This window comes from Halictus rubicundus, chromosome 7, assembly GCF_050948215.1.
Source record: "Halictus rubicundus isolate RS-2024b chromosome 7, iyHalRubi1_principal, whole genome shotgun sequence".
NCBI lineage: Eukaryota > Metazoa > Arthropoda > Insecta > Hymenoptera > Halictidae > Halictus > Halictus rubicundus.
Genome location: NC_135155.1, coordinates 17,487,386 through 17,500,622, shown reverse-complemented (window position 1 = coordinate 17,500,622; position 13,237 = coordinate 17,487,386). Strand labels below are relative to the sequence as shown.

The window sequence follows — 13,237 nt, the reverse complement described above, 5'->3', positions numbered from 1 at the left end:
GTTGTACGTGGCTCTGAAATTTTGTCTACAGGATGAGAACATGCACGACGTGTTGCAAACGCTTATATCGTTAATGTCCGAGCATCCGTCGTCGATGGTGCCCGCCTTCGACGCGAAGCAGGGCGTTAGAACGATCTTCAAGTTGTTGGCGGCGGAGAGCCAGCTGATACGACTGCAGGCTCTTAAGTTGTTAGGTTTCTTCCTCAGTCGTAGTACACACAAGTATGAGCAAGTACCTTGTAAATAAACAAAGACCGAACCCGCGACGATCAGAAATACAAGACAGTCTCGTTACAGGCGGAAGTACGACGTGATGAGCCCCCATAATCTGTACACGTTGCTGGCCGAGCGATTGTTGTTGAACGAGGAGACGCTGTCATTGCCAACGTACAACGTTTTATACGAGGTATTACTTTTTATTATCACCGTGAAAACCGTGTTTCACAGCGACGTCGCATCTGGCTCATTCGCACCATCGTAATCTCTGTTATATTATGCGAGGTGTGCGACAGTAGCTAGGAGAAAATCGAGCAGATGATTCTTCATAAAAATATTATAAGTTTAATACCCGACCTGTCAATCCTAGCGAAAAATTGTGGTTAATTAATTTTCCGGAACGTTTCTTTCAGATTATGACGGAACACATTAGCCAGCAGATCCTCTACGCTAGACACCCCGAGCCGGAATCCCACTCCCGTCTAGAGAACCCAAGTAAGATCACAAAGATCCTCCCGACTCGAGAATCTCCGGGATACTCACTTCCGATCTTTCCGTTTCAGTGATACTGAAAGTAGTCGCGACACTGATACGACAATCAAAGCAAACGGAACAACTGTTGGAGGTGAAGAAGCTGTTCCTCTCGGACATGACGTTGCTCTGCAACAACAACCGCGAGAATCGTCGCACGGTTCTGCAGATGTCCGTGTGGCAGGAGTGGCTGATAGCCATGGCATACATCCACCCGAAGAACACTGAAGAGCAGAAGATCTCGGACATGGTGTACTCGTTGTTTCGCATGCTACTGCACCACGCGATCAAACACGAGTACGGCGGATGGCGTGTGTGGGTGGACACGTTGGCCATCGTGCATTCCAAGGTAAATTGTTGAGGACGTCGACGAACGCTGGTGTACATACGGTGCATCCGATGCATTTTCGGGATTTCAGGTATCCTACGAGGAATTCAAACTTCAGTTCGCCCAGATGTACGAACATTACGAACGACAGAGGTCCGACAACATCACCGACCCCGAGTTAAGGCAGCAGAGGCCGATCAGCACTATCTCCGGCTGGGATCAGCAGCATTCGGGGAATAATGGATACAACAAACCGTCGCCCTGGGGAAACCAACAGAACCATGACGCGCAACACATTGAAAGAAACTACAAGGTTCGTCCGCCGTCCAGCTGTTAATGCTTTCGTTGCCAACGCGAACCAAACAGTCTTTTGTTTATAAGGCGTTCCAAATACTGTGATCACTTTGCCGGTTTCTATTGATTGTTTCTAGGAGTTCGACGCACCGGAAGGAAACGACCGACTCGAGGAGTCCTGCAGCTGCGACCTGAACTCGATAGACAACACCGAAAGTGACGGCAGTCCAGCGATCGTGAAGTCGCACAGCGAGGCGATGGACACTCCGCAATCGAGCGAGGTGATCTCCTTGGACTCCAGATTGAGCGACAAGCCGGAGACCCCGACGACCGCGCGGGAAGTGCACACGGACACCCCGACGATCCTCGAAGAGGCCAACAGCGAGGCGGTGTCCGTACCGACCACCCAGGAGACCAGCGAAGTGATCTCGATCGAGAGCTCCAGCGACTTGTACAGCGAAGTGCAGAAGGTCAAAGGATCCAGTCCCGATTCGATGGTGGTGCAGGAAGCTTTGAAGGAGGACGAGGAGGAGCCGTCGGAGCAGAAGCCTGAAGAACCTGTTGCCGAGCCGGTACCGACCGACGAAGAAAGCAAGGAGGAGGAAAGTAAAAAGGAAGAGGAGCCGGAAGAAGAGACCGCGACCAAAGACGACGCGAGCGCGTCCGAAACTGTTCCGAGTGTTCAGGAAGACGCTGCTGCGGTCCCTGAAGAGAGCGAGGAAGTCAAAGAGAAGTCTGACGCGACGGAAGAGGCGGACAACGACGACGTTGGATCCAGCACCGCGGAGGTCTCCGAGAAAGCCGAAACAACGGACGAGACTGCGACGGAGATCGTCGCCACGATGGAGGAGGTTGCTACAGAGACTATGGTGTCCGCCAGCGAGACACCGGAACCGTTGACCATCAAGGACATCGAGAAGCTACAATTGGAGAACGACCGGGAGATCGTCGACAGCGACACCTCGGAAGCGTACTTGACGCCCACGGAGAACCAAGAGAACATTGGCGACATGAAGAGCAAGATTCCGGATGGAGAGAAGATCGAGGAGAACGCGAATGCGAACGAGGAGGTCGAGAGCAGCCCGAAGAAGGAGGCGATCGCGGAGGCCGAGACCAGCGAGAACGATACCGAGGAGAACTCAAAGAATCCCAATTGCTCAACTAGCGTAATAGAAAGTACGGAAACCAGCGAGGAGAAGGTAGACGTAGAAGAGGCGATCGTGGAATCAGTAGTGACTAGCGAGTTAAGTAGTGAGAAATGCGCCGCGGACTCTGTTACGGAGGACAAAAGTGCTGTTATTAATGATAACGACGACGAGAAGGTAACTGACAAACATTCAAGGGAGCCGTCCACTATTTCTACTAACGTAAGTGATAATAAGTCAGACATTCCAGTGAGAACTGACGAGCTAGAGGTAACAGATAGTGTTTGTAGTAATAGCGATATACAAAGTTCTGTAGATAATGTGACGCAAGTGCCAAATCCTAAGCAGCAAATTCCAACAATATCTACGGTCTGTGATGCAAATAAAAATATGCCCGACGATGTGCCTCAAATCGTTAATTCTGCCGTGGTCGCGAGGGACAGCTCGTTAGTGAACGACGTAGCCCCGGATCACGTAGATACCCATCGCAGATCCAGCCTGCCGGCTGTGCCCTCCGAGACGGCCGCTGATGAGAACGCAAACAGTAACGAACCTCCTTCTTTACCTGTACCCTTGCGGAAAACATCGTCACCCCAGAAACGACCAAGGAGTGCCTCAACATCCACGCAAGTGGACCCCAATCATTTTGGTAAGACATCGATTCAACCCCCGACTGCTGTCTCCTCGAAGATCTCGTTGACCACTTCATTCGATGCTCCTATTCAAATTATTTACACTGTAGAATTTAATTTATTCAGGCAGTTCGGTCAACCGACTAATTCCGATAATAGAGGCTCAAGTAGACGAGGTAGCATTCGATTCAAAACATCTAAGGTCACCTTCATTTCTAAAAATACGCCATTACATTGCTTGTAAATAACTGTAGTACTTTTTCCTCCTTCATTTCTTTCCAATATTTATAGTAAGAGCATGAACACTCTGTATAACCAAAAGGATCTGGAGAGGCACCCCTAAACACCTTTGTAGTCAAGCAAGTCACTTGTTAGCCATCAGAATTTAAGTTAGACGAAATCATTGAAAAGATGGAGCCGATCTGAGGATTCAGCAGAGCAGAATCTAACTTTTCATGTTCTTCGTATTAATATTCGTACATGATGTTCTTTCTGTTGCAGAATCAAAAAGAGCCAAACAAGGTAATCCTGCAACGAGACCAATGTTCAGTCCAGGACCCACCCGACCACCTTTCAGAATACCAGAGTTCAAATGGTCCTACATACATCAGAGACTACTCTCGGATGTTCTCTTCTCGTTAGAGACAGACATTCAAGTTTGGAGAAGGTACGGAGACTTATAAGAGTAAAATGTCATTGTTAATGTAGCGCTCTTAATCTTGCTCATTGATACCAGTTTCGTTGCACCAATTAGGATCTTAGAAGCATACAGTGAATGCAGTGAAGTAATTTGAGACGTTTAATGAACGTGTTTCAGTCACTCTACGAAGTCAGTGTTGGACTTTGTGAACAGCAGCGAGAACGCAATATTTGTTGTTAATACTGTTCACCTGATCTCGCAACTGGCCGACAATCTGATAATAGCCTGCGGAGGATTGTTACCACTTCTAGCATCAGCGACCTCGCCGAACGTATGTATCTGGTATTTCTGGTATTTCGTTTTACTTTACATAGAAGAGTGTAACCAGGCGATGAGTTCGTTTTTACGGAGATCCTTTTTTTAATTCGTGCTTGGATATTCATAGAGCGAATTGGATGTAATTGAACCAACTCAGGGGATGCCAATTGAGGTAGCGGTTTCTTTTCTGCAAAGACTAGTCAACATGGCTGATGTACTTATCTTCGCCAGCTCTTTAAATTTCGGTGAACTGGAGGCCGAGAAGAATATGTCTAGTGGCGGTATTCTCAGGCAGTGTTTACGACTGGTTTGTATTATCGTCCACGTAGTAATTTAATTTCTTAAACAAACACATCAACTACTCTTGTCCACAACTATAAAGGTCGCCCCCGTCTGTCTTTACTCTTCAAAGATAGTTTGCGAACAGAACTTTCTGTGAGAAGTTGTAGTCCCTTTTGTACGAAAACGAAGCAAAACATTGTTGAAAAGAGTCACGTTAAACGTTTGCGATGCACATTGATTAGGCTCGTCGTGTTGAATGCACTTCACAACAAATGATATCTGTTATAGATAACACAAACACCAATTCCAAGTTGGCCTCGTCTTTCACACTCTCTCATAGTAGTGTTGTTTCTATGTTTATATTTTTTTTTTTATGACTACAGACAACGATTTTGTTTCAAATTTATTCGTTAGTGAAAGACAAGGTTCATCTAGATTGGGAATGTAATAAAAAAACCATTCTGTTTATACACAGGCTGTTCCACTTAAGTTGAACACTATGAATACCTCTCTTAATTTAGATCGGATGCAATAATGTCAGAAGAAAGCATGATTTAAGAAAGCAAATTTTGTAAAGGCCATATATACAACTTATATAAAATACTAAATATTGTATGAAATTTTTAGATAAAATAAATTCAATGTTTTCCTCGGACATCTTGTGAGATCATCAAAAATTGGCGAGGTATTTAGAATGTTTCAGTTCGGTAGAGCATCCTGTATAATACACGTACACATTTGTGTTTCATAGTAACAGTAGACGTTAAAACTTTACTTATAAATGACAATTGAAAATGAAAACAGAATGAAAGAGTAATAATTTGATTGCAAAGCCAGAAGGAACCAATTAAGTCGAAGATACAAAGGTACCAAGATTTTGAAATTTCGAGTATCAAAAAGTTCCCAAACCTGAACCCTGACACTTTAGTAGTCTACAAGTAACTTCTTACGAATAGAAATAGTCCTTAAACCAGCAGTGTATTAAATAGTTGTAATACTATTGGCTTCTGTATACGTGTGAAATAGAATACCATCTTTTACACTCTACATTTTTGTTATATTCATCTGATGAAAATGCTTCTATAGGTCTGTACATGTGCTGTTAGAAACTGCTTAGAGTGTAAAGAACGTGGCAGATCGTACAGCATGTTAGGTCGGCAGATTGGTACTAGTAATAAATCACAGCACATACAGTCTCTTATACGAGGAGCTCAAACATCACCCAAGGTACGTTTCATCTGATCAAACTTAATTTACATAGACAGAATGTGTATTACTGTCATCGATATTCGACAAATTGCACACAATGCATACTTGTCCAGAGCCATTTCGTATAGAAGAATAGCTTTCACAGTGATCATCGATGCGAGCTGCTTAATCCCAGAATAAAATGGAATTTTTATGTCCCACAGAACATTGTGGATAATCTGGCCCATCAATTAAGCCCTGTTAAAGACCCTGAGAAATTACTTCAGGACATGGACGTGAATCGTTTAAGAGCTGTGATATACAGAGATGTTGTAAGTACATATATGCTTTTTACAATACATCACTATACGCTATGTACAAAGCTAAATGAAATCGAGTCATATTATTAAACAGAATTAAATTCTGGTCTAGATGTTTCTTAATATTAAAGGGTACATCATCTTTGTCATTTTAGGAAGAAACCAAGCAGGCCCAGTTTCTGTCCCTGGCTATAGTTTACTTCATCTCTGTACTAATGGTATCAAAATATCGTGATATATTGGAACCACCAATATCTCAACGTCCACCAAGTCCAGTTCAAACTATACAGACTAACGGTGCTAGTCTAAGACCAGGCAGTCCATCAGGTAAGATACAATACCGCTCCTCTATCAAACAGTTCATTGCTACAAAGAAGTACATAACATTTCTTTAATGGAACTTGAACATTTGTCAGGCAATTTATGATTTGACACAAATAACCATCTCATAACATGAACATTGTTGACAGTATTTTGAGGTAAACGATCAGGATCATTTGCAATAAATGGCCATAGTGTTTGTTGACCCGATAATTAGAAATAGGGAGTTATCAGCGACAGGAGCTTTTGAAAAGATGCGTTGATCAGACATGCAAGGAGTACTTAATTTGATGTTGATATTCAAACATGCATGTTGAGTTTCGAACATATATATGTGTTAACCCTCTAACAAACTGTACACAAAAAATGTTATCGTTCAATGACAGAAAATATTATATATTAACTGTATCCAGTTATTACTTCAAAACTCTTACGTGTCAGATATATCTTGTTGTGTCTATTAATTGTATTCGAAAATTAATTCACCTCCAAAATCAATTTTTCTGCAAACTGTAAATGTAACACGATACTGTGGCATGACTAAAATTATGATATACAGGCATGTTTCATATATTTTTTCAATCATTTAAAAATCTGCAATTCTTCAAGTATTATAATAAATTTTATTCTGGACATAGTCAAATAGTTTTTGAACTCTACTAATTAATCGGAGGAAATGAAAGTATTATATGTAACACAAATGTATGTGCAGATATGTAGCTAACATGGAACACTGTGCACTTTAATTGTGTAGCTGCAAATTCAAACAACAGCACAAACACACAAAATAGAGCGCATGTTCGATTGCACTGTATGAACTATTTTATATGTATCTGACAGTGAGAGTTTTGATGTTTGCCGAATGCATTAGCACTTTCTTTTACGTTCGGATACGTTCTTATTATGCCATTATTACTTTATATTACAAAATACCAAATTTCTCACCTGAAAGAATTTCAAGATAGTATATGTCGATTACAAGGTATAACAGATAAAGATCTACATTGATTACATTAAGTTTTGATTACATTACATTAAGTTGTGACAAACTGACTAATTGGTAACATGTATCACTTAAATGTTGTACTCTAACAATGTGTATGATCTTTGAACTATGCGATGCTCCTGAATTTAGTACTTTATGTTTCTTTGAAATAATAGAGTGACTTAGTTGTTATGCAAGGTAAAATATCATCCATTATCATCATATTTACTGAGTTTCACTCTAGCAACGAAGATATTATGAATGTTAATAATGTTTCTTACATTTTGATGCGATTAATGGTTGATGACATTGGCCGATAACCAAACTTTTCTTCTGAAGTTTGAAAGTCACGTATTGAGCTTTCGGATTTTACTAAAAAGAAGACAACGAACTAAAAAACAAACCGCAAATGAACTGAATGTTTAAACGTTTGTTTAACATAATACTTTTCCGGTTCACCACTGTTAACCAAAGGGCGCCAATTTGTGTTCTAATTGGTGGATTTCTAAACACTTCTATCAATGAAACTTGAACGTCTGGGTTCAAGGTCATCTCAAGGCCATAGTAGAGTTCGTTGGATTCATCTTGATACTAATAACTCTGAGCGGTATTAAAGTAGGTCAAGATGATATTGAAACAAGTAGTTAATCTAAGAGAGTACATATTCTGTATGCCACTAACATTGGATGATTATAACTAGACTGCAGATTGTATGGATTTATGACAATAATGAGTAGCTGCAATTTGAATCAGTAGAAAGATTGAAAAAATTTAAGGAGTTACTAAGTACGTGACTAAAATTTTTATTTTGCATAGAGATCCACAGTCTACTTATGACATTGCATAATAATGGAAAAATATTACCCAGGATGGGCACCGGTAACAGTGGTATTTTCCTTCAATTAATCTTTCCTAAATCCCAGCTAACAATACTGATATTGAGAAAATGTCTATATGAAAAGGATATTTTTTAGGTGAATTATGCTCTAGAAAGACTCGAGTAACATATTAGACAGAGTGAAACCCAGTGTGTGAAAATTCAACTAAACTGAGAAGCAAAAGTTTAAGCGTCTCGTGCAAAAATTCGGAATCTCCAGGTTGCAAGTCTCGGACGTGAATTTTAATACAATTTCTCGAAAGCTTTGTCAAGAATTTGCGATTAGGCTGATCGCAATGATCGATTGATTGCTGCGTCGAACTGGTGGACACTGCTGTACAAGGTCACGCGAGGAAGGTGCAAATTTTTGGGGGCGGTTTAGCGTGGCCGGGACGCCTAAATTTCTGTTTTTGGTCACGTAACATGAAGATAAGAGAAAATGCACGACAGATACGAGGGCTTAGCGATCGAGAATCGGTGGTAACGTGGTAAATGTGGTTCCTCAGCAGATGGGAATGGTGGTGGAGGAGGGCGGCCCCTGTTTCCACAGTGGTCTCACCACGTGTACCCACAGTTCCTCCCGGGATCTCACCCTAACGCCAATGCGAATGCCAATGTCAATGCCAACCACCACATCAACCAGCACCACCACCAGCACCCGCTACCGGCTGCCAGGCACTCTAACCGCCAGCCCCCCTCCAACTATTATCTCCCGAATCACCACAGTAATCATTATAACCATCATCCGAATAACCATAACTATCATCGTCATCATCATTACCATCATCACAATAACAACAATCACCACCATACGCTTCAAAAGCATATCGATCAGCCCCGAAATCTCTGTCATAGAAACTCCGGTGTCGGTCTGCAAGGTAACTCGATTGCCCGAACGTTGTTCCACAAGAATGCTCGAGTTCGTTTCTTTCGCCTGCTCGATACTATTTTTTTCTTCTTCTTTTTCCTGTTCACCTGCCGTTCGCCTATCTGCCGGCGAACAAGACTATCTCTATCTCTTTCTCTGTCGAGACACCTCTGCCTTTTTTTTCCGTTACTCGTTCTTACGTTTCCGTTCTTTTTCAGTTGTTCGTTTCTGCGTGGTGTTGACATGCCGGTATCTCTTTGTCCGCATGTCGCTGTTCACTGCTAAAGAGACTCGAGCTGTTCTCAGACGACATACTGAGCGATAATGGCCCCGGCAAAGATTCTGATCACTGCGGATCTTTACGTACACTGAACGTTTCTTGACCGCGGACTAGAGTTAACCCTTTGCACTTGAAGCTTTGCATTTTAGCTCTAAAACGAAACATGTCTTCCGACCTGGAATATTTCCCTTCACGGGTGCAATTTACTCGTGAAGTACTGAAATGTTTAGTAATTTACTTAAATACAAACAAATTTAGTAATGTGAAAAGTATTTTGAGTAATGATACAGCAATTTTTAGTGGCGCCTTACAGTCGCCATTCGAGTGCTGAGGGTTGAACGCAAATGTATTTCTTTGGTGACTGGAATTCTTACACAATGAATTCAGAATCGTTTTCACAGATTCGTGCTTTGCATTTTAGCTCTAAAACGAAACATGTCTTCCGACCTGGAATATTTCCCTTCACGGGTGCAATTTACTCGTGAAGTACTGAAATGTTTAGTAATTTACTTAAATACAAACAAATTTAATAATGTGAAAAGTATTTTGAGTAATGATACAGCAATTTTTAGTGGCGCCTTACAGTCGCCATTCGAGTGCTGAGGGTTGAACGCAAATGTATTTCTTTGGTGACTGGAATTCTTACACAATGAATTCAGAATCACAGATTCATTTAATTTTTCATGATCGGGTAATAATGTGCAAAATATATTAAGAGCGGGAATATTTATTCCTTGAATGCTGCTCGCAGAAGGAACATAAAATGTCCTTGCATTCGTCTGGCAAGGGCATAGATCGCATTAGCAAGAGACCTATAAGTAAATTGTTCGACATAGACAGCAGTATCATTAATAACTAACAAGCTATCTCAAGATTAATATTTCACAGAAAAATGATTAAGCTTTTTCTAGATACAGCACATTTATTACAAATCCTATTAATCCTTTGACGTGCAAAGACGTTTCAGATACGTCACGTCAATGATAAATAATAAATAGTATCTTCGATCATTTCATTCAATTTGTATGTCGAGGGGATGACAGTCTTCCCGTAGGCGACGTGGTAATACTAGTGCATAAACATCCGCAGTCTGACTATAATCATGCTCGACGATTGGTCAGCCATTATTACGAAAGACGAATCAGTTGGATAATTAAACGTATGATTGTCCAGGTTAAATGGCTTGCATTTACATTCCTCGGTAACGATTTCTGATTCTAAAACAAGTGTTTCGTCTGAGAGGGCCTTCCAGGTTTGTTCGACACGCTCAGACACATGCACGTGCACGTACTACATTGACTCACACGCGCGCGCGCGCGTGTGCACAGAGTTGTTGTTTTGGTTTATAATTTTGCAGGAATGAAACCGTTTGAATTTCACCGCTCCTTTGTGTTTTTCGTTGTTGGTTTATTCCTAGACAGAATCTTTAGTTCCTTAGTTGAATAAGTCGATGCATTTTCAGCCGGGAAAAAGAAAGTTCGTTCATGGAAACGTTCTTTCTCAAAACGTCTGAGTCGAACAGACGTATCGATCGTAAAACTTCTGTTTACAAAACTTATTTATGGAACATCTTCGTTGAGATATACTAATCGGCCATTATCTGAACGCTTGGAACGCATAATACACTTGCACACAAGCTCTACGTATGGAAAAGGCGCACTACTTGCATACCATTTGCCACGCAAATCAACATGTCTGCATGTTCGTTAGAACGCAGCTGTACTTTACGCCGTTAACTTTTCTTTCTAACGCTAAACGCAGGACTTAATGAAGAAAAGATGTATATTATAGTCATAAATGTCTTACTGTTTCAACACTTGATAGATTTACCGATGGTCCGTGACTTTTATGAAACTTGAACTCCTTTACTGTTAGCCGATAACTTTCGTAAAATTAGCTATTACCAAGTATACGCGATGAAGTTTTTAAACGAATCAGTCTACCGTTTATTATGTTCGCTGTAGTGATCATTTTATTTGAGAGATTTATCCGAGGGGATGGGAAACTGTTCTCAAAATCTATTTAGGTAATTATTCGGAGTAGGGGGATCCTCGCGGATTTCAATGACTTTGAAATATGTTATCAAGGTCATCATTCTGATCCACTTTTTCCTATACATGTTACCGCCGCCTTGTCTCGCCTTGGTTTGCGAGATACTCGCAGAAAACTGTTCGGATGACTATGGAGAACTTGACCTTTTCTGAAAAAATGACTATACAAACCTCAGTTAGATTAGGTATTTTAATTTTTGTTGCTGAAGACCACGGAACGGTTACATTTCTATAACTATTTCATAGGAATCTTGGTTAGGTTTGGGCAAGGTCCTTCGAGGAGTGGATTTAGTTATAAAGTAACAATTAAAATTGATAACTCTCAAATTTATTAGTTCATGTTAAAATCAACATTACTGACTTGGAGATACTTCAGCCATTATTAATAGGAAAAAGTTGTTCAGTATTATGCCCTTACGGACATAATTCATTGAAATCGATAAGGATCACCCTATTCCGAATAATTACCGATATTTGTTCTGTTAATTAATTCGACGGGACCGTTTCCCTGAGCTTCAAATCGTTAAGCAGTTTTGAATGCTTGAATTACACACCAATTGCGCTTCGTTTGTCCCATCCGTTTGAGATTCCTGCACTATAATTGACCTCCTTTCCTACACGATGCAATCGACGTCTAGCTCCTCGAACTCTAGAAACAAAAATTGTTTAACTACTAGTCTTTAAAAGTTTGAAAACAATCCTGAAACCTCGCCTGAGCAACCGAGCGTCATTCGCGCATTATCATCGAGACAATGCGTGTCAATTTCCCCGTTTTCGAACGTTTAACACTAGGTTTACGAGACCCGTCGAAATGACGGGTTTTAATATTTTTAATTTCCGATTATTAAGATTGCGAAGATCCATGTACGTGGAATTACTCAACAAACTTATTTCCTTAGGTATATATTATTTAAAAAATGGCTGAAGACTTCTTATTTTTATAAAGTAATGTGAAATACTCACTTTTAATGCTCCGTCAACCTAATGTTAAACACGGTGGAAAGTCTCTAGGTTTTCGTTGCTCACGCGAAGGTGACTAGAACTCACTGTTTAGTAGATTTTCGAGCCCGGTAGAGAGTTTTCACACGAATGGAATCCGTCGATCGCATCAGCGTTCATGCCATGTGCTTTTGCAAGAAAATGATTATGCCCCCCCGACAAACGGCGGATAGTTGCATACTGTCACACTGTCGAAATATGTTCCCAGGAAGCGGCGGTATCATGAGCCAAGCTGGTTCTCAGGACGACGGCGAATACGAAGTGATAATCGTCGACGAGAACAACTCGTCGATCCTGGCGGATCACGACGTCACCTCGTCCGGGCCCCCATCGACCAAGGTAAGTGACCAAGAGGACCCTCGAAATATCCTTACCGCCGTACCTGTTCGATAAGATGCAACGTTCGCTGCACCTTGCTCGAACGTGCGACACGAAAATATATATATAAAACGTTCTACCCGTACGAAAGACGTGCGTACATCGGGATTTATTGATCCGATATAGCTCAGGTAAAACACTCCTCTGAATCTATGCTCAGTATCACTTCCGTGTATTCAACCAACGAAGATCTAAGAACTTGTAATCCTCATGTCGACCGACGAAATTTCTCCTTGACGATCTCACTCGAGACTGCATGCTCTTCCCTATGAGAAGGAATGCGACCCCGTTTCATTCGATATACAAATCTTTCAGCTTCTAATTGTACGTAGTTTATATTATTGGAGCGTTGTCGAAATTACCATTGAAACAGTTTAATCATTGTCTCTCGCAGTCATGATCTTTACCGGGTGAGACGTTCGAAGTGGTCGCCGCAATAATCGAACTTTCAACGGGGAAGAAATATGTTGACAGTTGTTCACTTTCCGGGAAGATTCGACAGAGATTAACGACAGTGATTAATAGACTGCGGATTTTTATGGGAAATAAAAAATGTTTGCGTCGATTGCAAGACACGGCGGCGA

The 13,237-nt window shown here is 41.3% G+C and overlaps 1 protein-coding gene across 9 annotated transcripts in view; it reads left to right on the top strand.

Annotated features, from left to right (window-relative positions):
* The window catches only part of Rg (A kinase anchor protein rugose), a 624,229-nt gene that overhangs the window by 470,389 nt on the left and 140,603 nt on the right, over positions 1-13,237 (top strand). For all 9 annotated transcript variants that reach the window (XM_076790889.1, XM_076790892.1, XM_076790887.1 and 6 more), the window contains 13 exons: positions 32-222; positions 298-406; positions 630-711; positions 780-1,096; positions 1,167-1,388; positions 1,507-3,163; positions 3,648-3,813; positions 3,964-4,117; positions 4,232-4,411; positions 5,473-5,613; positions 5,799-5,906; positions 6,050-6,221; positions 12,484-12,614. In XM_076790889.1, coding sequence (XP_076647004.1) covers positions 32-222; positions 298-406; positions 630-711; positions 780-1,096; positions 1,167-1,388; positions 1,507-3,163; positions 3,648-3,813; positions 3,964-4,117; positions 4,232-4,411; positions 5,473-5,613; positions 5,799-5,906; positions 6,050-6,221; positions 12,484-12,614 — 3,630 coding nt within the window. The remainder of the gene's footprint in view (positions 1-31; positions 223-297; positions 407-629; positions 712-779; positions 1,097-1,166; positions 1,389-1,506; positions 3,164-3,647; positions 3,814-3,963; positions 4,118-4,231; positions 4,412-5,472; positions 5,614-5,798; positions 5,907-6,049; positions 6,222-12,483; positions 12,615-13,237) is intronic.